This window comes from Onychostoma macrolepis, chromosome 06 (genome assembly GCF_012432095.1).
Source record: "Onychostoma macrolepis isolate SWU-2019 chromosome 06, ASM1243209v1, whole genome shotgun sequence".
Lineage (NCBI taxonomy): Eukaryota > Metazoa > Chordata > Actinopteri > Cypriniformes > Cyprinidae > Onychostoma > Onychostoma macrolepis.
This window is the reverse complement of record NC_081160.1, coordinates 33,595,721-33,617,406: the sequence shown is the minus strand read 5'-3', so window position 1 is coordinate 33,617,406 and position 21,686 is coordinate 33,595,721. Positions and strand designations below refer to the sequence as shown.

At 39.3% G+C, this 21,686-nt stretch overlaps 2 protein-coding genes and 1 non-coding gene across 7 annotated transcripts; 1 reads left to right on the top strand and 2 right to left on the bottom strand.

Moving 5' to 3' along the window:
* Nucleotides 1-142: 142 nt before the first annotated feature.
* wbp4 (WW domain binding protein 4) lies at nucleotides 143-5,315 on the bottom strand. Of its 4 annotated transcripts, none has more exons than XM_058778787.1 (10): nucleotides 5,162-5,315; nucleotides 4,967-5,039; nucleotides 4,799-4,861; nucleotides 3,619-3,745; nucleotides 3,375-3,539; nucleotides 3,235-3,302; nucleotides 3,083-3,158; nucleotides 2,036-2,247; nucleotides 1,751-1,950; nucleotides 143-650 (listed from the first exon to the last, which is right to left on the bottom strand). In XM_058778787.1, coding segments are annotated over exons 1-10 (1,188 nt in total). In that variant the 5' UTR covers nucleotides 5,164-5,315; the 3' UTR covers nucleotides 143-448. The 4 variants fall into 4 exon arrangements, with proteins under 4 accessions (XP_058634770.1, XP_058634771.1, XP_058634773.1 ...); XM_058778788.1 differs by having other exon boundaries at nucleotides 3,631-3,745; XM_058778790.1 differs by having other exon boundaries at nucleotides 3,631-3,740; nucleotides 5,162-5,247.
* Nucleotides 5,316-5,467: 152 nt separating this feature from the next.
* trnae-uuc (transfer RNA glutamic acid (anticodon UUC)) lies at nucleotides 5,468-5,539 on the top strand. The gene has a single exon. It is a non-coding gene; the product is annotated as a tRNA-Glu (tRNA).
* A 1,644-nt stretch (nucleotides 5,540-7,183) lies between these two features.
* On the bottom strand, nucleotides 7,184-21,468 carry LOC131542481 (SLAIN motif-containing protein 1-like). Of its 2 annotated transcripts, none has more exons than XM_058779211.1 (8): nucleotides 21,099-21,468; nucleotides 19,492-19,607; nucleotides 17,339-17,476; nucleotides 15,156-15,302; nucleotides 12,939-13,232; nucleotides 11,625-11,771; nucleotides 9,945-10,198; nucleotides 7,184-8,282 (listed from the first exon to the last, which is right to left on the bottom strand). In XM_058779211.1, exons 1-8 carry the CDS (start codon nucleotides 21,374-21,376, stop codon nucleotides 8,097-8,099), a joined length of 1,560 nt encoding a protein of 519 aa, XP_058635194.1. In that variant the 5' UTR covers nucleotides 21,377-21,468; the 3' UTR covers nucleotides 7,184-8,096. The 2 variants fall into 2 exon arrangements, with proteins under 2 accessions (XP_058635194.1, XP_058635195.1); XM_058779212.1 differs by having other exon boundaries at nucleotides 7,186-8,282; nucleotides 9,937-10,198; nucleotides 21,099-21,465.
* Nucleotides 21,469-21,686: the final 218 nt, after the last annotated feature.

Sequence of the window (21,686 nt, the reverse complement as noted above, 5' to 3'; positions counted from 1 at the left end):
GGAGAGCGACTATCATCGAGGCATTGAGCCTATCAGACGCTCACAGAAACATTCATGACACGACATGGTCTGAATCATGTTGATATGAACCCTTCTCAAGAACATTACGGGATACTAAATAATAGAGAAGAAACTGATGCGGTTTAACTGTAAAAACGGTTTTAATGTGATGTGAGATGAGCAATGAAAGCCCAGATTCATCTGTAAGATAGAAAGTGTCTAATTAAACTATGGCTTTGAATCTTCATCATCACAAATATTGTAAAACACACGACACACTCGCTCACACCTATGATCACTTTAACCTCTGGAAACAAAACTGATGCCTGGAAATATTCACAAAGAAGCAGGCAGTTAAAACGTCACCTGCCAATAATATATAAAATACTAGAATTCAAAAGCAAGATCTGAAGGCTGGTCTCTGTCTCATAGTCCCGTTGAGAAGCTTCTACTCGTCTGTTTCTCTCTGCCGGAGGCTCCTGGATTTGCCGTTCTCGGCCTTCCTCTTCTTGAAGGTGGCTCCGGCGCTGCTCTGGGGCCCCAGGGACGTGATGGTGCGCTCCTTGAATCTGGCCCTGGGCTCCGGAGGGACGGCGGCGGGAGTCTGAGCGACGCTCTCCACCTGCGGCAGCTGCAGATCCACCTTCTCGCTGCGGAGCAGAACACACACACATCAGCAGCTGCATGCAGTCATAGAGACAGGATTTCACTCAACGTGACGACGTGTGAATTATAAAACAAAGTCAAGTCACCTTTATTTATATAGCAGCGCTTTTAACAATACAGATTGTGTCAAAGCAGCTTTACAGTATCAAGTAGGAATGTCGTGTGTCAATAATGTAAAATGACAATAGTGAACACGCAAGTGTCCTTAAATCAAATGTTTAAAGTTGCAAGGAAACATAAGTAGCAACACATCATTGTGAAGGAATGTATGATCACGCAGCAGTTCGATTGATCACTGACGCAGCTTACAGAACGCATCACTGCGAATTAAACTCCCTTTTACATACAAGACGGGAAATTCACTGGAATATTTTTATTTGCAAAGTTCTGTTGGGCTTATTACCTGATTATCTTCAAAAGTTGCTAAAACCTCATTGTGATACATATCAGTGCTGTCAAACGATTAATCACACCGAAATAAGTGTTTGTTTACATAATATATGTGTGTGTACTGTGTATATTTATGTACTGTAATGTATGTTTCTCAGGAGATATTAATTCTCCTGTCAGGCTGTTATTGAAAAGAATAACTTGTTTTTAATTAACTTACCTGGTTAAATACAGGTTAAATAAATAAATGTAAAATAAACAAATGTAGGGTGGAACCCAGTTCTAGGCACTGGCTGTTGATTGGATGTTGAGATGTGGGCGTGGCTCTGAATGAGAGTTTGCATTGGATTGTAACGAGGGGGCGGAGTTTAACCAGACTAAACGATTAGAAGACGTCTGTCGTTTCACTGGAACATCCAGTTTTGACATTTTGATTAAAAATTATGAAGTAAAAAAAAAAAACAATGAAACCGATGAATTATTCACAATAAGATCAATAACGTGCATTTAGAAAATAGATATTTACAATGTATTAAATTAATTCATATTATAATCATTTATTAATATTACCATGAATAGCTTTAGTAAAACTCAACAGGTTTCTGTTCCGTATTTGACGTCACAAACACACTGCGGTGATCCTAGCAGCGCCAGATGAGTTTACACATAAATCACAAGATCACGCGTGTCTTACTATGGATCCTCCTGTGGCTGGATTTGTTCCCAGGCTCCGTATGGATTGGTCTTTCTGGGTCTCTTCACGGGTATCACGACCTCCTTCACTGCATCAGTCACGGCCGAATCTTCCCGTTTCTCCTCACCGTTTCCTCCATCATCTGAGCTTCTCTCTCCTCCGTCGTCCGCGGATGTCTGGAGCGGCTCTTCTTTTCTCTTCTGTGTGGAGATCAAACACACGGACATGTTGTACAGCGAGTGTTTATGTCATACGTGAGTGTGAATGTGTCCGGCAGCGGCTCACCCTGAAACTGATCTTCGGGGCGCTGGTTTGTACGGTTTCGTCTGGTTCTGGTGTGTCTTTAGGAGGGTCGGACGTGTCTTCAGCTCCAGACACTGACTCCGGCTGAGGAGGAGACGGCTCTTCTGCTGCTCGCACCTCCTCACGAGGAGAATCAACACCAGGAGGAGCCACTTCCTCCGCACTGAAATCATCCGGTTTCTCCCAGCTGGATTCTGCTCAGGATGAGACAAACAGGTTTAGAAGGAAAAGCCTGACACATGAAATAACAGTCAGGAAAATCTAATGTTTAGAAATGGAACACAATATCGAACATTTACAATTAAAATAAATAAAAATCCATCGTGGCTTATATGGTCTGATACAGTGAGAATATGGAGGAAAAGCAGCTCAATTTTATTCAAAGACTCTGCAAACTGAGCAAAAATATGAATTTGCTGCAGATGCTGATATTTCTATGATGAGATTCTGCTGCTTGTGATGTAAATCAGTGAGATGTTTCTAACAGTGCAGCAGATACTGATATTAAATGATCTGAATATCAGCGGTCGCTCTATATCTCCAGGAATATGTCTCAGTAAGATGAGACTGAAATGATCCAAACATATAAAGCGATGCTGATGGAGAGATGAAGAAATAAACGCTCCTCAGAAGATCATTCCTCCGCTGAGGAACAGTGAAAGTAAAGCTCCTCAGAAGATCCTGATGATCAGGTTTGAGACGCTCTGATGTTTCTAGAAAATGATTGATGGAGAATCAAGTAAAGCTGAGCTGCTTCAGTCCAGTAAGTGTTCATCTGGAGACATGACTGCAGTTATTCTGACGCTTACTCGATCAAAATCAGACAATATTTGACACGAGAAGCAGCCGCTGAAGCTGGACGCTTCTACAATTACACTAAAAGAGCTTTTACTGATAAAACACTCTGAACTCTCAATCAGACGCCAGAAGACATGTTAGACAGGTTTGACATTAAAGTTTGATCATGCTGATCATTTACAGTACGCTTTATAGGGTTATGCATTGTCTAATGTTTGTATGTTTTCTCACCGCCCGTCTCAGTGTTGTAGTAGTACATGTATCCATCAGGACTCACAGCCTCTATCCAAGCACCGCCTGACGGATCCTGCAGCAAGCAAACGTGACGTCAGATCTGAACATGTGAACCTGAGACTCGCAGACTCACAGTCGGGCGGTTTTACCTGCATTTGTCCCACGGCTGATGACGAGCTCTCGTCCACAAACCCGTCCGGTTTCTCCCACCGAGACTCTGAGATCAAACACACAGTGAGTGATGAAGAACACGGACGGACACGCGTGTGCATCTCAATCATCAGCTCACCTCCAGTGACGGTGTTGTAGAAATACACCAGGCCGTTGTTTGTGGTTCCTCTCAGCCAGACGTCTGTCCGGTCGCCGCTGCTGCTCTCTGACGGGACGCTCGCTTTGAGTTTCTTGGGTTTTTTCTGAGTTTTAGCAGGAGCTTGAGATGGAGCCACACTCTCACCTGTAGAGACAGAAGAACCGTGAGGAGCAGCGTTATCTCACACACACACACACACACACACACACACACACACACACACCTGACGACTGACCCGCCAGCCTCTTCAGATCCTCCTCATACGCCTTCAGAGCTGCTTCCTCCATCGCTACGAACTGCTTCGACATCTTCTGCTCCTGTTTGGCCTTCGCCACACTTTTCTTCCTAATCTGTCATGAACATTGACGGGGTCACATGAGCTCTGCCGGCCAATCAGAGGGCATCTCACACACACACTCTTATCTTCACACACACGCAGCTCGGACAGCAGCAACGGCCAACATGCTGTTTACTACAGACCACACCCACTGCCTCCGACAACACACACACCGTATCCCATAATGCAAAGCACTGGAGCTTCCATCTGCAGGGAATGAATGAGCAGCAGCTCAAATCAAATAGTTTGAAGAACATCTCCTTGAAATGGCAAGAAAAGTTTTTTGCATAAAACTGAAACAAAAAAATGCAAAATAATTATATTTCTGAGATGATGACTCATGAAATTAAACATAACGAGGTCATGTGACACTGACTCGGTTCACTGTTTGAATACAGTGCAATACACACTATACAATATGAATAATATGAAATGCATTTTGCTGCTTTATTGTGACATGAACTCATCATATTATGTGAATCCAGTGGAATCCAGCTATTATCACACCAAGAAATAGTAATTTTTTCCCTTTTAAATTAAATTTAGTTGAAAAACTGCTGTCAGGCTGAAAAAAAAAAGAGGCTGCGATTTTTATTTTCTTACTTTTCCAACTGCAACGTGGTGTCTATCAGAGCTTCTTTATTCATTACAAGATGTGCACAGACAAATAATTTATAATATTCACAGATATAATAAACAGCAATATTTCATAAAAAAATAAGAATAGTCTATTCCGATTTCATGGTGACTTTAAACTAATTTTTTTTTTTTAAACTTTAAAAAAAAACATGATGATGATTCTTCATTCATTGACACTGGAAGTGGAAGTCTAGCCCACTGCATTCTGGGATGGCAGAGCTGTTCTGTGCTGCACATTTTGCCAAATCTAGAAGGCCATCGGTGTATTTTTGTAATACAGTAATATACAACAGGACCAGAGAGAACAGACACAAACGCAGTGTGTGTTATTTAGTCTGCAGTGCACTGTGCAGTGTGTAGTATGCAGTATGCAGTGTGCACTACACTAGTGTTGTATTCTGACCACAGCAGCTCGTGTTTTACTTACGTCTGCGATTTTGGCAGCAACATTTTCTTTGTGGTTCTTTCCTCTCTCGTGGAACTCGACACTCTGCGAGAAAAACACATTCTGTTTATGAGCAAACATTCAGATCGAGTATTTATGAAATATCTGGGTATCTGTAATATATATATATATAGCTCTGGGTTCACTCACGGGTTTATTATCCGCGATCCAGCATTTGCAGTACTGACAGAACTTCCTCGGCTGTGATTTCCAGTAATCAGCCCTTGATTACAAACACAAACAAACAAAGATTATTTATTATATTTACACAGCGATCGCGTGTGGATTGACGTACAGCTGCGCGAGCTCTTTAAATGTCTAATTAAAACGCTCGTGATTACTCACATTCTGAAGGATGAAAACTTCAAATCCCATAAATGTACGTAAATGTTTTACTGAAATCTACATGCTCACTGATGAGTGCTCACTGCTGGCGCTTCAAAATGACGTCACGCACGGCGCGACAAACCTTGAAGCAGGAAATGCTCGACTAAAACAAGACAAGGCTGACAAATACGATAGTAAAAGATTGTTCAGTAATGATGAACAACATTAAAACTATAAAACGGTATCTCACAATCACATTTTCTGAACTATGAGTAACTATAACTACACCTATAAGAGGCCCTCCGGCCGCGACAGCGTCAGGACTCCCATATGGTCTAGCGGTTAGGATTCCTGGTTTTCACCCAGGCGGCCCGGGTTCGACTCCCGGTATGGGAAGTTACATTTTTCCAAATCTGTCAAGATTTCCTAACTCAGATTTAAAGTTATTAATGTTCATGGGTAATCATGTTAGGGTGAACTCAGGTGGGCCGGGTAAGTTTGATTGTACTGTGCACTGGTAGAGCATAACAATGCTTCTTAATTAAAGGGACACTATTTCTGTAAATGATCAAATAGTTTTGGTTGATGTGATATGACACTGTTAGTTGTGGCCACTCCTCAAAGGAGGACTGCTTCATGATGAAAGGCAGAAAACCCTTCGACATAAGATTTTCATTTCTAAATTATAAGGTTGCTCACTAATTGGAAACCAATGTTCCTGCTGTTTTTGTTTGCACAGTTAAGAGGGAATAAAATGCAAAGAACAAAATGTTTAAAAATGTGTTCGTTTTCTTGTAAGATGTTTAAATATTGCTGGCCCACTTTGGCTGAATGTGTTTGATAAAGTGGGCCGGTAGGATTCAGGTAAAGTGGGCCGACCTTTAACCTTCAGTAATTATACTCAAATTCATTAAATAAATTGACATTCACTGCATGGTCGACACGTATAATTATTTTTTTTAGAAAATAGAAATGCATTCAGGAAATTCAAGTCAGAGATGGAAGAAAGGAAAGAGAGAATAGAAATGAAGTCAAGGCATGAAGTTCAATCTGTGAGTTATTATAGATGCAGAACCACAGAAATATGACAGAAATAACTCGTAAATGCTGTTAGAGATATACCGAAATACTGTTTCACCAGTAAATTTATACAGAGTCCTGAAGATTCACTTTGATAAGATTAAATCTTATTAAAACATGAGGTGATCGTCGGTCCTACTTCAGTCGTGTTAAATAATAAATCATAAAGCCCCAAATCCTGAGTGAGATCAAATAAATGTTTGAAATGTGGGCTAAACTCTCAATCTACAGTGAAAACACCAGCAGAAGAGACTCGTTAAGACCCTGAATTAATCCAGCAGAGTTATTATAGTTAACTAAAACTAAAATTAAAACCATAAAAAAATATTACTTCAAATAAAATAAACGTCAACTGAAATTAAATATTAAAAACTTTTTATATCAGCTGAAAACAAAAACTATTCGAAATGACAAAAACACAAAATGTGTTGAAATCAAATGAAAACAAAAATTAAAAACTGATTCAAAATATTAATAAAAATTATAATAGTATTAAAATTCCTGTTAACAGCACTGTTGATTAGCAGTGATTAGTAGACAGTGTTGGGAAGAGTTACTTTTAAAGTAATGCATTACAATATCCCTAAAAAAGCAACTAATTGCATTAATTACTTTTTGTTTTGGAAATTAATGCTTGATTTGATTTGAGACTTTATTTCGAGCATGTAAAATAAATACAATAAAGATAATAAACAAAACAAAAACAATACAAAACAATTTTAACTTATACATGTCCGGAAAGGAGTAGGAAGAAGCATAAGCTTATTTAATCCGCTCCACACTGATAATAATAATCAATAACAATAATCATCAAATTAACTTCATGATTCTGTCATCTTAATACTTGCCTTACTTTACTTTTGCGTTACTTTTTCTCATCTGGGCTGGGCTTGCTTCTTTGTTTTTAATATAAACAATTATATTTTTGGCAAATGAAAATGTGAAATGAATGCACCTCAGGCTGAAGGAAATGTGAATCAATGTACAGTAGAGAGCAGTTTATTCTAAATATGACTAAAGCAGAGATTCCCAGAACAGATGTAAAAATATCATTATCAGCAGCACACAATCATAAAAAACAAACAAAACTTTATTTGGACTTTAAATACAGACACACCCATTAAAATATCAGTCATACAGAAATATTTAAGAAGAAAACTGTGGCGCATTTACAAAAACAATGAAGAACACTCCTTTAAATATATTTTACACAATAAATGAAGGAAACAAGATGAGAAGATAGCTTTTAAATAGCTAAATAAATACAGTGCTACGTCTACAGTGCCTCTGATTCCAGACAGAATGAAGAAATAATCAGCGATAAAACAAACATTAACAGGGAAAGTGCAACATCAAATTAATTCAAGAACAATTAGAATCAAAACATTCATTGAAGTCAAATACGTTTACAAATGGTGCAATAATTGGTCCGTACAGATCAGTGATTAAGAGTGTATGAGAAGTTAAAAAGCACTATTAATCATATAAACATATTCACATTAAACTCTTACGTACCTGTAAATAGTTAAAAACCTGTTGAATTTTGGTTAAAACCTTTGAAATCATAAAAATTGAATCATACACGCTCAAAAATAAAGGTGCTTCACAAAGAACCTTTTTAGTCTGAATGGTTCCATAAAGAACCTTTAACATCATTTTCACAAAAGCTTCTTTGTGGCAAAAAAGGTTCTTCAGATTATAAAGAGATGGTTCTCTGTGGAACCAAAAACGGTTCTTCTATGGCATCGCTGTGAAGAACCGTTAAAGCACCTTTATTTTTCAAAGCGTTTGAAGTGGTTTATTTTCAGCCCGATTGCTTCAGCGCAGGGACGAGGAGCCCCTGATTTAGCAGCATGTGTGATCTCTCAGATCCTCAGTGCGTTTGCATACAGAGCTGCGTTTGCTCTGGAAGCCTCCTCAAGAGCACTTGGTGAGAAAGCGAGCGGCCCGGCCAGCGGGGCGCTCCGGACCCGTCCCTAATCGTCAGTAACATCCGTCGCGCCAGCTTCCGTCCCTCAGAGCGCTCAGCGTCGCCAGGCTCTTCGGCGGCGGCAGCAAACTACAGCAAACACAGCAATCAACAACTCCTCACAATAAAGCGTTATACACTAACAACAGTGCTTTTAAAAGTGATGCGTTACAATACTGCGTTACTCTAAAAAGTAACTAATAACGGTATTGCTGTTACAGTACACTGCCGCTCAAACGTTTGGGATCAGTACGATTTTTATTGTTTTTTAAAGAAGTTTTTCTGCTCATCAAGGCTGCATTTATTTGATCAAAAATACAGAAAAAAACAGTAATATTATTGTCACGAATCCTGTCCATGCACTTCCGTTCACTCACCACCAGAGGTCACCCGCTCATCACATGGACTCTTGCACTGCACTACACTACCGTTGCATTTCACCAGACTACAATTCCCATCATCCACTGTACTGATCACAGCTGATCCCATCAGACACGCTTTAGAAGCGTTTTCCTAACCTTGCCTTGCCTGTTTGGGATTGTGTTTCCGCTGCCTGGACTCTTGCTGTCGTTTTGGATTACCTCTCTTGTCAAGCCCCTTTGGATACTGTTCGCTGTCGTCTGACCCAGGCCCTCTCTGCATTGCCTGTGATATACCCGTCTGCCATTGTTCGACCCTGCCTGTTAAGACCACGTCTCCTGTCAATGAAAGCTTGCGCATGGATCCTCACGTCTCACGTCTCGTCAGCTCCGTAACAATTATGAAATATTATTGCAATTTAAAATACTGGTTTTCTGTTTTAATATACTTTAAAATGTAATTTATTCCTGTGATTTCAAAGCTGTATTTTCAGCATCATTACTGCAGTCTTCAGCGTCACATGATCTTCAGAAATCATTCTAATATGCTGATTTATTATCAATGCTGGAAACAGGTTCCAAAAAAATATTAAGCAGCAAAAACTATGATCCTTTTTTTCAGGATTTATTGATGAATAAAAAGTTAAAAAGAACAGCATTTATCCAAAATAGAAATCTTTTCTAACAATATAAGTCTTTGCTATCGCTTTGTATAAATTCAACACATGCTTCCTGAATAAAAGTATTCATTTCTTAAAAAAAAAAAAAGAAAGAATTCTTTTTTTTACTATTTTGAAAAGATTAAAGATTTCTATTTTGAATAAATGCTGTTCTTTTAAATTGTTATTCATCAAAGAATCCTGAAAAAAGTATTACAGGTTCCAAACATTGATAATAAATCAGTATATTAGAATGATTTCTGAAGATCATGTGACGCTGAAGACTGCAGTAATGATGCTGAAAATACAGCTGCGCATCACAGAAATAAATTACAGTTTAACACATATTCACATAGAAAACCATTATTTTACATTCTAATAATATTTCACAATTGTACTGTTTTTTTCTACATTTTTAATCAAATATATGCAGCCTTGCTGATCAGAAGAAACTTCTAAAAGTCATCCTGATCTCAAAGCTCTGAAAGGCAGTGTAATATGGTTGTAATCAGTTTACGGTTGTTGAGCTTCATCCTAAAAGCACACATTAATGCGTTTCTCATGCCAGCGGCTGCTTTACACACTCAATCCGCTGCTTTTAGGTCAGCAGATCTAAATTCTTCAGGATCTCACCCTGAATTTTTCATAACCTACTAATTTTAGGTTTTAATCTGAATGAGTCTGGAGCAGAATATGAAAGCAGCTTTGAGGATCTGAAGCGTGTACCTGCGCACCGGAGCGGTGAGTTTGCCTCGAGGGCCGGCGCCGGCGCTGATGAAGGACGAGGGCCGAGGCAGACCGCTGCGTGCCGCCGCCGCCGCTGCTTTAGGGATCCCGCTGACCGACAGACTCTGCAAGCTGACGGAGGAGGTGATGGGCGATGGGCCCTTGACGGTGGGACTGACGTACGCTGTGGCTTTGAGCGGCTGACGGGACGAGAAGTTCCCCATGCTCTGGACCCGGTTCTGCAGCTGCGCTGGAGCCGGAACTACAAACAAACACAGAACACAAGGCTGTGTCCAAAATCACTATTCCTCACATCAGGCCACTAGTACAGTTCACTTGAAGGAGGGCATGAAAACGAGTGAGTGAATGCGGACATGCTATGTTTCCATCCACCTATTTTTATGCGCATTTTGGGATAAAAAACGCTTTATGGAAACGCCAAGATGTGCATATATTCTGAAAATACTTATGTGCTCAAATTCTTTAATGTGCATCAAAAAAGATGTGATTTTGCGATGGACAGCATAAACCTGCATTAATCAACAGACCGATCTGAAACACTAGTTTAGTCTTGAGCAGAGTCTCGTCAAAGTGCTTCGTTATAATTAACTCCCAGACTCTGAAAATAAGATAACGCACGCTGAAGCTCATAATTAATTGTATACAAACATTATTATATACAGTGTCTTTTCCCACTGCAGCAAATTTAGTTTTTCTTCGTGGTATTTAGCGCAAGTTAATCAGGAAGTGACGATTTTGTTCTCTTCCACGCGCTGGATGGAAACAATGCTTTATTCGCACGTTTATGCCATATTCCAATTTTGCGCATAAGTTTGGATGGCGTGCACCGGAAGGCCTGCTGTTTAATAATCATTTGAACATGGCAAACTGGCAGCTCCAGGAGTGAGATTAAAGGATTTATCTTGAACTCTGTCATGGAAATGAATATGTATAGACCCTGGTGAGACACTCAAGTGAATTGGGTAAAAAAATAACTAATAGATATCACCATACTTACACAGCTGATTGAGTCCATTGAGAATTACAAACTTTTTTTGTACTAAATGTTTTCTGAAATGCTATGTTGAAATATGCAAATGAGGTGTTTCTAGTTTGCATGAACAAAAATCTCAACATTGGATGAAGCCAGGTTCAAAATTCTTGTTTCATTTGGGAAATCTCTTTTTATCAAAAAAAATCATGCTTTTTTTTTTTTAGAAACAAAATGTATAGAACCAGGCAAATTATACTGTATATGAACAAACCCCTCTGTAAAAACCTTCAGATTATAGATTGAATATAGAATGTTTACAAAATAATCTTATTTCAGATAGAAAACAAAAATATTTTCTTACCCCATTGGCAGATTATTTAGCTTGTTTCAAGCAAAAACTCACTTAATTTTGACTTGTTTTTTTACTCGTCTAGAAAATCCTTGAATTTTTATATATTTTTTTATAAAAAATCTAAGTAAGAAAAGTATTTTTAAATTTTTTAATAAAGCGTATCATGATATTCCATGACTTGGACGAAAAATAAATTTTTTTAAAAATTCCCTGACTTTCAATGTCTGGAATAGACCTTTTAAAATCCCCTGATATTGTCTGAGCTCCGAGAGCCGTGGGAACCCTGAGCAGTGCAGTGTTTGAGGGCACAGCTGTGATCGGACTGATGCTCTGGAGACGTACTGCAGCTCTGGAGACGCGTGAGAGCACCGGAGGAGTCGAAGCTCTGGCTGTTCCTCATGGACACGGACGACACGGACGACACGGACGACACGGACGACACGGACTCAGAGCCGCAGACGCCAGCAGGTTCGGCATACTCCTCCTCAGCTTATCTGCAGATCACACGCATGACAGATAAACACATTCATAAAACATCTTCACGTTGGATTACAGCCCAATTACATCTGATGTGCTTTAAGAGGATTGAGACACGGCTGTGTGTGTGTGTGTGTGTGTTATATAAAGACGCTTAGAGACCCTATCATTCACCTCTGAGTTTTTCCCATCAACCCATCCGGACACATCAGCACAAATGATCATTAATCTATCACATATTCCTTAATAAAACATTAAAGTTTATTAACTTACTCTCATTTTCAACTGATTTCCGCAGTTGATGCCGGAGGATTACACACACACACACACACACACACACACACACACAGGAAGTACAACAGCGACAGAAACACAAGAGAATCAGCTTTAATAGAGATCAGTGCTCAGATCAGTCTGGGGTTTATGGGTAAAAACAGCACTAACACCTTCAACAACCATCAGCTCCAGATCAACACAACCTCAGATTCACAAACAATATATCACACAATAAATCTGCCATTGACTTACACTAACTTTCAGAAGACTGGGGTTGGTGAGATTTTTTTAAAGTATTTTCTGTTCACATTTATTTGATCATAAATATATGAAAAATAGTGAAATATTATTACAATCTAAAACAGCTGTTTTCTATGTGAATATCTGTTAAACTGTAATTTATTTCTGTGATGCGCAGCTGTATTTTCAGCATCATTACTGCAGTCTTCAGTGTCACATGATCTTCAGAAATCATTCTAATATGCTGATTTGCTGCTCGAGAAACATTTCTGATTATTATCAATGTTGAAAACAGTTCAATATTTTTGTGGAAACCGTGATACATTTTATTTTTCAGGATTCACAGATGAACAGAAAGTTCAAAAGAAAAGCATTTATTTGAAATATAAATCTTTTGTAACATTATAAATGTCTTCACTGACACATTTGATCAAATTAATGCATCCTTACTAAATAAAAATATCAATTTCTTAAAAAAAAAAAGAAAATCTTACTGACCCCAAACTTTTGTACAGTAGTGTATATCATTAGAACGCACAGCTGAACATGACGACATCATTTGTGTATACTGGACTGTGATTGGTGTTTCTGCATTAGTTTGCACACTGAGCTGCAGTCGTGATGTAGCTTCATCATCTCTGCTTCAGTAAATCATGATCTGACCTGAGCTGCTCCTGAGGCTGGGCTGCGTGTCTCTGCAGTGCGTCTGCGTCTGCGTCTGCGTCCAGTCCCTGATGCTGCTGAAGGTGTGTGAATGCGGCAGGCTGCGCTGCAGCGGTCCGGCTCGACTCAGACGTGGCTGCGGTGGCGGTAACTGACCGTAGTCTTCATCATCCTCCTCCTCCTCGTCCTCCTCCTCGTCCAGGTGCGAATCCCCGCGCTGACCGAACTGGAAGGAGAAGCTGGCGCTGCGGCGGTTCACAGAGGAGGAGGTGGAGGCGTAGTCCTGACGCAAACCTGACGGAGAAACACCCGTCACATATCTGACCCTGGACCACAAAACCAGTCGTAAGGGTCATTTTTAAATCTGAATAAATAAGCTTTCCATTGATGTATGGTTTGTTGGACAATATTTGTCTGAGATACAACTATTTGTAAATCTGGAATCTGAGGGTGCAAAAAAATCTAAATATTGAGAAAATCACCTTTAAAGTTGTTCAAATGAAGTTCTTAGCAATGCATATTACTAATCAAAAATGAAGTTTTGATATATTTACGGTAAGAAATTGACAAAATATCTTCATGGAACATGATCTTTACTTAATATCCTAATGATTTTTGGCATAAAACACAAATGTATAATTTTGACCCATACAATGTATTGTTGGCTATTTCTGCAAATATAACTGTGCTGCTTATGACTGCTTCTGTGCTGCAGGGTCACATTTCAGCATGAAGAAAAATAAGAAAATACAGTTTTTCTTTTACATCATGACTTTTGTCACAAAAAGCCTTTTTTCGTTGCCTTTACCCTCTCATGCTTCAGAAATCATCATTATCAATTGAAAGCTTAAAACCTCCAAAATCATATTACAAAATGTATTCGTTCATGAATTACTGTATAACAATTTAAGTTTGAATAGTGCACTTTTACCTCTATATTAAATAATGGGGGTCATGGTTAAAGGGTTAGAAACTTTATTTCCGTTAGTTTCTGAGGCAAAATGTCTTATTTTCATTTAACTTGATGTACTAAAATAACTAAAGCTAAAACTGACATAAAAACCCTGTAGATATATTTATAAAAACAAAACAACAAAAACTAATAAAAATGGCAAAACACACAAAACAATGACTGAAACCTTAACTAAAACTAACATGAAAGCAGAAAATGAAAACAAAAATTATAATAGTATCTCAGGGTCCTTAAAAACCCTTAAAATTACAATATTGCATTACTCCATAAAAAAGTAACTAATTGCATTACTTAGTTACGTTTTATGGAAAGCAATGCATTGTGTTACTTTTACGTTACTTTTTGTGATATCTTAAAACATGCATAAAAATAGGTGGATGGAAACACAGCTAATGATGTATTCACTCTTTAAAAGAAAAGATAAAAAGGATTTCTGAAGAACCATTTTTCAGCGATCACTTCCTAAAAGAACCATGTTTTCTTAATGTGAAGAACTTTTTTTTCAATATAAAGATCCTTTAGTTCTATGGCTGTTAAAGGATCTTCATGGAAACATCAATGCCAATAAAGAAGACTTCATAAATGCCTTTATTTTTCAGAATGTAATAAGTATAATGTATAATATTTAAATATGCATAATATTTTAAATGCATACCCTAGTAAAAAAGTCATATATTTATAATACATTTATTTCATACTAAGTATAGTTCAAATCTATTAACGTATTTACTGACAGATAACTCGAGACTTACTGATATAAAAATTTTAATTAAACTTTATTTGGCGTACTAGATGTGCACAATGCACATTTCTTAATATTAAGTCTAAAATGTGTTTTAATGTCACTTTTGATGAGGATTGTATAATCTTTGAATAATATCGGTCTTTAAATGCTAAATATTTAAAGTGCACCTTAAGCATACTTGCAATAGTATACTTTAATTGGACTTTAGCACTAATCTGCACAATTAAAGTACAAAATCAGTTGTTCCAATTTAGCAGACTTTAAGTATACCAGTTTAGTATACAATTGCAGGACATTTTATTAAGTACATAAATATGAAAATGCATTTCTAATATACTTAGCATGAAATAAATGTATTTCAAATACATTGTGTATTTATTTTTCACTAGGGTAACATTTCAGTCATGTTTTATTGTTCTAATATTATTAAAATGAATAAATGTGTTTAATGGTCTTATGTTTCTAGTGTTTTGTGAGGGATGTGGATCTTCATACTCACTCTCCTCCTGCAGTCGGGCCATCACCTGGACATCCGTGAGGTCCTGCAGCTTATAGCCCAGAGAAACAGCATCATCGTCCGGCTCAGACGCGCTCACATCGCTGTCCACCGACGGCTGAGCGAACACACTGCGCCTCACGCTGCGACCTGACCAACATCAACACAAGACGTGATCACCTGACGTCAGCAGCTCTTACTGCGACTGGCCGAGTGATAATAATAATAGTAATAATAAGATGAATTTATATAGCACCTTTCCCGAGCTCAAGGACGCTTCATGATGACAAAAGCAAATAAACAATCATTTCATACATAGATGGACAATAGACATTTGCCAAGTCCAGAGTGTGCATATCACAGTAATAATGCAGAATCATAACCACAATAACACACACACACATATTATGAGTTTAGACTGAAATTCGTGCAGTGTGGTTATTTGTATGAAGAGCCAGAGACAATGAGTCCATAACAGAGAAACATCACTTTCTTCTTTAGTGTTTCTGTCTTGTTTTCTGGTATAAATATCTAAACATTCTTGAATCAGGATGCATTTACTTGACAAGCAAAACGACTTAAGATATTTTGTCTTGTGTTCGGACAATATTATCCAAATTTTGTTAGTTTTTACTAAAAAAAGAAAAGAAAACATATCTGCCACTGCGGTGAGAAAAATCATTTAGTTTGTCCTTTGAATTAAGATTGTTTTTTTAACCCAGTGGCAGATATTTTTTCTTTTTTCGAGTCATTTTACTTGTCAAATAAACACATCTTAATTCCAGAATTTGTAGATGTTTATACTAGAAAACAAGACAAAAATACTAAGGAAGAAAATCATTGTTTTGCAGTGATAATTCAGTTTTTTTACATTTTCAAAACTAATGTTTGTTATCATGTTTTTATTGTGTTAGTTAGCTGTATTTGTTTAGTTATTTTTTCACCCAACTGCAGTTTGACTGAGATGAACTGGAATAGGTTTTGACTGATGTAGCTTGAAGGTCAAATCTAGGGGCATTTGTTATGTTTTTGTTACAGTTGGGGGACAGACAAGTAAGATTTCTGTTTTAGTCAAATTCAAACTGAGAGAGTTTGAGCAAAGTTGGAGCGTACGGAGGAACGTGAGTTCTGTCAGACAGAGGAGAAGAATGAAGAACAGTTCACAGATTTCATATTAATCACAGAGTCTGATGGACACAGACTGATCTATTTAGTTACCTCTTGTAGTACACTTGAACCCCTCTTTCATATACCAGAACACTCACGTGTACTGCAAGTGAAATTCATTTTGAGTGAATTTAATTAATTTAAAAATGAATAAAACATTCAGCAGGTCATGTGATCTAAACGTGTCAATCATGAGGACGATCACGCTCTACTGCAGGAGGAAATGAGCTCACACAACAGGAACAATGAGACGAGCTCTGTGTGTGTGTGTGTGTGTGTGTGTGAGAGAGAGTGTGTGTGTGTGTGTGTGTGAGAGAGAGAGAGTGTGTGTGTGTGTGTGTGAGAGAGAGAGAGTGTGTGTGTGTGTGAGAGAGAGAGAGAGAGTGTGTGTGTGTGAGAGAGAGAGAGAGAGAGTGTGTGTGTGTGTGTGAGAGAGAGAGAGAGTGTGTGTGTGTGAGAGAGAGAGAGAGTGTGTGTGTGTGTGAGAGAGAGAGAGAGAGTGTGTGTGTGTGAGAGAGAGAGAGAGTGTGTGTGTGTGTGTGTGAGAGAGAGTGTGTGTGTGTGTGTGTGAGAGAGAGAGAGTGTGTGTGTGTGTGTGTGTGAGAGAGAGAGAGAGAGTGTGTGTGTGTGTGTGTGAGAGAGAGAGAGTGTGTGTGTGTGTGTGTGAGAGAGAGAGAGAGAGAGAGTGAGTGTGTGTGTGTGTGTGAGAGTGTGTGTGCGCGTTTTTGTGAAAAGTCAGGACATAGATGTGTATAATAACAAAAGTATGACAGGTATTACAAGGTGAAGGTGGCATCTCATGACATTGACCCATGTCCCCACTTTTCAAAACGCTTATAAATCACTCAGAATGAGGTTTTTTTGGGGAAAGTTGAAATGCACAGTCTCCTGTAAGGGGTAGGTTTAGGTGTAGGGTTGGTGTAGGACAATAGCACATACAGTAAGTACAGTATAAAAACCATTACACCTATGGGATGTCCCCGTAAACCACAAAAAAAAACCATGTGTGTGTGTGTTACCTGCTCTCTCACAGGAGGTGCTGCTGGGAAGGGGAGCACAGGGTTTGGAGGAGGGAGAGGAGGCGCAGAGAGGAGAAACTCCAACGACACGAGCACGAGGAAAAACAGGAGAGGAGAAGCCTGACCTCCATCTACTGACTGAAGGAGACAGAGATGAACAACATCATTGACCGCTGCTGTGTGTGTGTGTGTGTGTGAGAGAGAGTGAGGGAGTGTGTGTGTGTGATGGAAGAGTTTAGAGATGATGTGAAAAAACCCATTGAGGAACAAACAGTCATTGAGTGTCAGACAGAAACACAAGACGACTGAAGACAACAGTTCATTCAGCACATGAGAGGATTCACACACACACACACACACACACACACACACATATATATATACACATACACAATCTATGAGCCTCGAGTCTGTCCTCATATTGATGAACATGAATCAAACACGATATTCCAGCTGAATATGTTCATGCACACTAGTGATGAATCTGCTGTTCAGTAATCACACGCTACACTTAACATGAACAGCCGGCTCCTTTCATGTAAACACAGTTGCTATGGTTACGGCTCCTCTAACCCACTCCTACAGGACAAATATAGCAGCATCAGCACTGGTTAGTAAGGGGTTAACGCTGTGACTAGCTCGAGTGTCTTTGTGAATGTGACACAGGGTTTATTTAGCGAGTAACGAGCTTACGACTAAATCCTGAACGCATTACAAGCGTCCCAGAGTCAGAGCTGTCCATCACACTCTCTCATTTACATATTCATGAAGGCTCCGCCCCCAGCTGATTGAACACTAGTCACACACTAGACTAGATGAAGCAGCGTTAATAAGATGACACTGCTTATTCTGAGCTCCTGCGCTTATATCCGGCCGCGTCCTTACATTAGTCCTCATATCCTCGTCACTGACCGCTCCTGACCTCGTCATCACAAACTGACCCTGAACAGCCTTCATTCTTACACACACACACTGAAATACAATCTGTCAAAACTAAGGTCAAATACCAGCAGCTGCAGTAGCCAGAACTTTACTGTAAAAAAAAAACAGCACCAACATTTTAGGTTTTATAGATTTAACTTAAATTCACAGTAAAAAAATGTGCAGTATATTTTATTAACAGGTATATTGTTAAATACCAACCTAATGAAATACTTAAATTTATTTCCGTCAATTTTCATTTTACGTTTTTACTGTAAATTATAAGATGACTTTTTTTTTCACTTTCAAAACCTTTAACAGTATTTAACTGTATATTACTTAAAAAAAATGAATTACTAAAAATGTAACAGTATTTTACAGTAAAATCACATGACATGTCCTGTTACATTTATCACAGTTTTTCACTGAATTTGTTACTGTTGCATTTTTGCAGTCTGTTACCATTAATACTACTGTTATTTTTACAGTGTGAAGCAGGTGTATTTAAAGGGGCAGTACACAAAAAACAAAATCCTCATTCTGTCATCATTTACTCATCCTCAGGTTATGTAGGGCCCTATGATTTCTGCGATGTGGAAAACACAGACAGATTCGCGGAATCCAGTCATAAAAATGGAATTTACTGTATAATGCGGAATGTCATTGAATTTGTCAAAGTTTGGATGAATTAATCAAAAATAGGTCAGTACACCTAAATCACATCACGATATGGACTAGTGTCTGTAAATATTAAGCTGCTAAAAGACTATTTAAATATGAATCCTGAGTCTTCTGCATGTAAATGAGGACATAAATACATGAACAACATCTCCAGAACTGCTCTGAGAGTCACAATTTGAGTAAAACTATCGACGTATCACACACACAGAAACGTAAAGTTCCTCATGGCAACCCGTCAAAACAAAAGTTTGGTTTAATTAAACTACACAAGACAGAATTTCTGAAAAAAAGAACTTTCATAGGGCTATTGTTCTGAAGATGAACTGAAGTCTTATGGGTTTGGAGCGTCATGAGGGTGAGCGAATGATGAAATATCTGCTCTTTTAGACAAACTGACCCTTTAAAGAATAATCTTATTATGAACTGTATGCTGGAAGTTTGTCTCATTATGAAGGTGGCTGATGAATAAGAGGGACTGACTGACTGACGATGAAAGTCACTCTGATGGAATATCAGGTGTTTTCACACAGTTCTGGTCTGGTTTGACGTACCGGACTCCAGTCTCTGGCCGAGCTCGGGCCGCTGCTGATCCAGAACGTGTCGAGTCCACCTCAGAGCGTCCAGACCGGCGCCGGACCGCAGATGAGACCTGGGAGACACATAGAGCCTGAGGAGAGAGCGGAGCGAGAATCAGACGACAGAGTCCTTCTAGAAGACACTAATCTTCAGTCACAAGATTTGGCTTTCATGACTGACCCATGACGCATCGCATATAAGACGGACACTTAATCGGCTTCCTAATTACTCAATTTCCCTGTTTAGCTCCTGTTTTCACCTCGCAGTGAATTATTCTGAACACAAACCAGAGACTGACCGCTTCTCGAGTGTAAATATGAGCTCTTCTGTTGATGGAGCATCAGCAAACCCTGATGATCTGGAGCTGGATGTGATCCACAGCACTTCCATCCGAACACAACCGTTAATTATCCCGTTCTGTTTGTGCTAAATTAAGTGCACTGCTTGCTGCAGTTCATCTGACCAGTGTTACTGCTGTTGTGTGTCCAGATCGGTTTTATGCTGCGATGCATTTTACAGAAATCCAGATAAACAAACTGAATATTTAGATTAATAGTGAGTTTTCTAAAACATTTATTTTTCTGTTGTATAACACGAATGAATCTGAAGTCACTGGGTTTCATCTTCACACTGTTATCGTATTCAGAGTTTTAGAAAGATGGTGAGACACACATCAACATACAGTTTACTGATCTCAGTGACTGCGCGTGTGTGTGTGTGTGTGTGTGTGTGTGTGTGTGTGTGTGTGTGTTAAAGTGAAGTGGGCTCTGAATCTGGTTCACCTGTCATGTTCACTGCTCCTCATGCTGTTGACTATCTAGGGCAGTGAGTGTGTGTGTGTGTGTGTGTGTGTGAGAGAGAGAGAGAGAGAGAGAGAGACAACTGTTACACTCCAGTTCCATCCACCTATTTTTATGCGCATTTTTTGGGATATCACATAAAAAAAAGCGCTGCATGGAAACTTCAAGATGCGCATAAATTCTAAAAATAAAATAATACTTATGTGCTCAACTAAGTAGGATAAATACATTTCTTATCCGGTAAGAAAACATGCGCATAAACTACGATGGAAACTCTTTTACTGAATAAATTCCTTAATGTGCATCAAAAAAGATGTGATTTTGCGATGGACAGCATAAACCTGCATTAATCAACAGACCGATCTGAAACACTAGTTTAGTCTTGAGCAGAGTCTCGTCAAAGTGCTTCTTATAATTAACTCCCAGACTGAAAATAAGATCACATGACCGCGTTTCGTCTGCGTGCATTGAAGCTCGTGATTAATTGTATTATTATATACAGTGCCTTCTACTATAATGCAGCACATTTAAATGACATTTTCCTCATGGTATTCAGCACAAGTTAATCAGGAAGTGACGATTTTGTTCTCTTCAGCGCACTGGATGGAAACGATGCTTTCTTTATTCGCAAATGTTTTATGCGATATTCCAATTTTGCGCATAAGTTTAATTCGTAAGTTTGGATGGAAACATAGCCGGTTTCAGCACTGGATCACACAGCAGAATGTGTACTGATCCGGATCATGTGAATCCGGACTCATAAGAACACAATGGATTCTCACCAGGTCTCGTCTGACTCTCCGCTCGAGCTCTGCAGGTCCAGCAGCGTCAGCTCGTCCAGGAGCGCGCGCGGCTCCTCTTCATCATCCTCATCCTCATCTTCATCCTCGGCGGCGGAATGCGGCTGGAAATACGGGAACGGATCCGGCGGGATGCAGCGGGAGCTCCGCAGCTGCTCGTTCTGCCGCTCCAGTCTCCTCACGAGCTCCTGCAGCTTCTGCACCTGCAGCTCAGCGCGAGCATCCGCCATCATCCGCCGCTCCAGCACCGCCGCCTCCATCCGCGCACCGACACACACACACACACACACACCCGCCGGAGATTACCGAGGAGCACAGAGACGCTCAGCCAATGAGAGACGAGACTGTCACACTCTCTCCACCCAACACACACACACACACACGTCTGGTCAGCTATCCTTGTAGGGGCTCTCCATGCATAATGAATGAATGATGCATTTATATAGTGCTTTATTGTGTATTGCTGTACACTCAAAGCGCTTCACAATCATGTGGGGGCCTGCAACAGTGTGCAGCATCCACCTGGACGATACCACGGCAGCCACAGGACAACACACTCACCACACACCA

Bases quoted from the DNA above. Each gene is read 5' to 3' on its own strand.
- LOC131542481 (XM_058779211.1), bottom strand. From the start codon at position 21,376: ATGGAGGCGGCGGTGCTGGAGCGGCGGATGATGGCGGATGCTCGCGCT. The intron at 10,199-11,624 runs GTACGTCTCCAG...GTTTGTTTGTAG, and splicing joins CACGCGTCTCCAGAGCTGCA to TTCCGGCTCCAGCGCAGCTG. The intron at 8,283-9,944 runs GTGCGCAGGTAC...TGTTTGCTGTAG, and splicing joins GAGGCAAACTCACCGCTCCG to TTTGCTGCCGCCGCCGAAGA.
- wbp4 (XM_058778787.1), bottom strand. The intron at 1,951-2,035 runs GTGAGCCGCTGC...ATCTCCACACAG, and splicing joins CCCCGAAGATCAGTTTCAGG to AAGAGAAAAGAAGAGCCGCT. The intron at 651-1,750 runs GTAAGACACGCG...TCTGCTCCGCAG, and splicing joins CAGCCACAGGAGGATCCATA to CGAGAAGGTGGATCTGCAGC.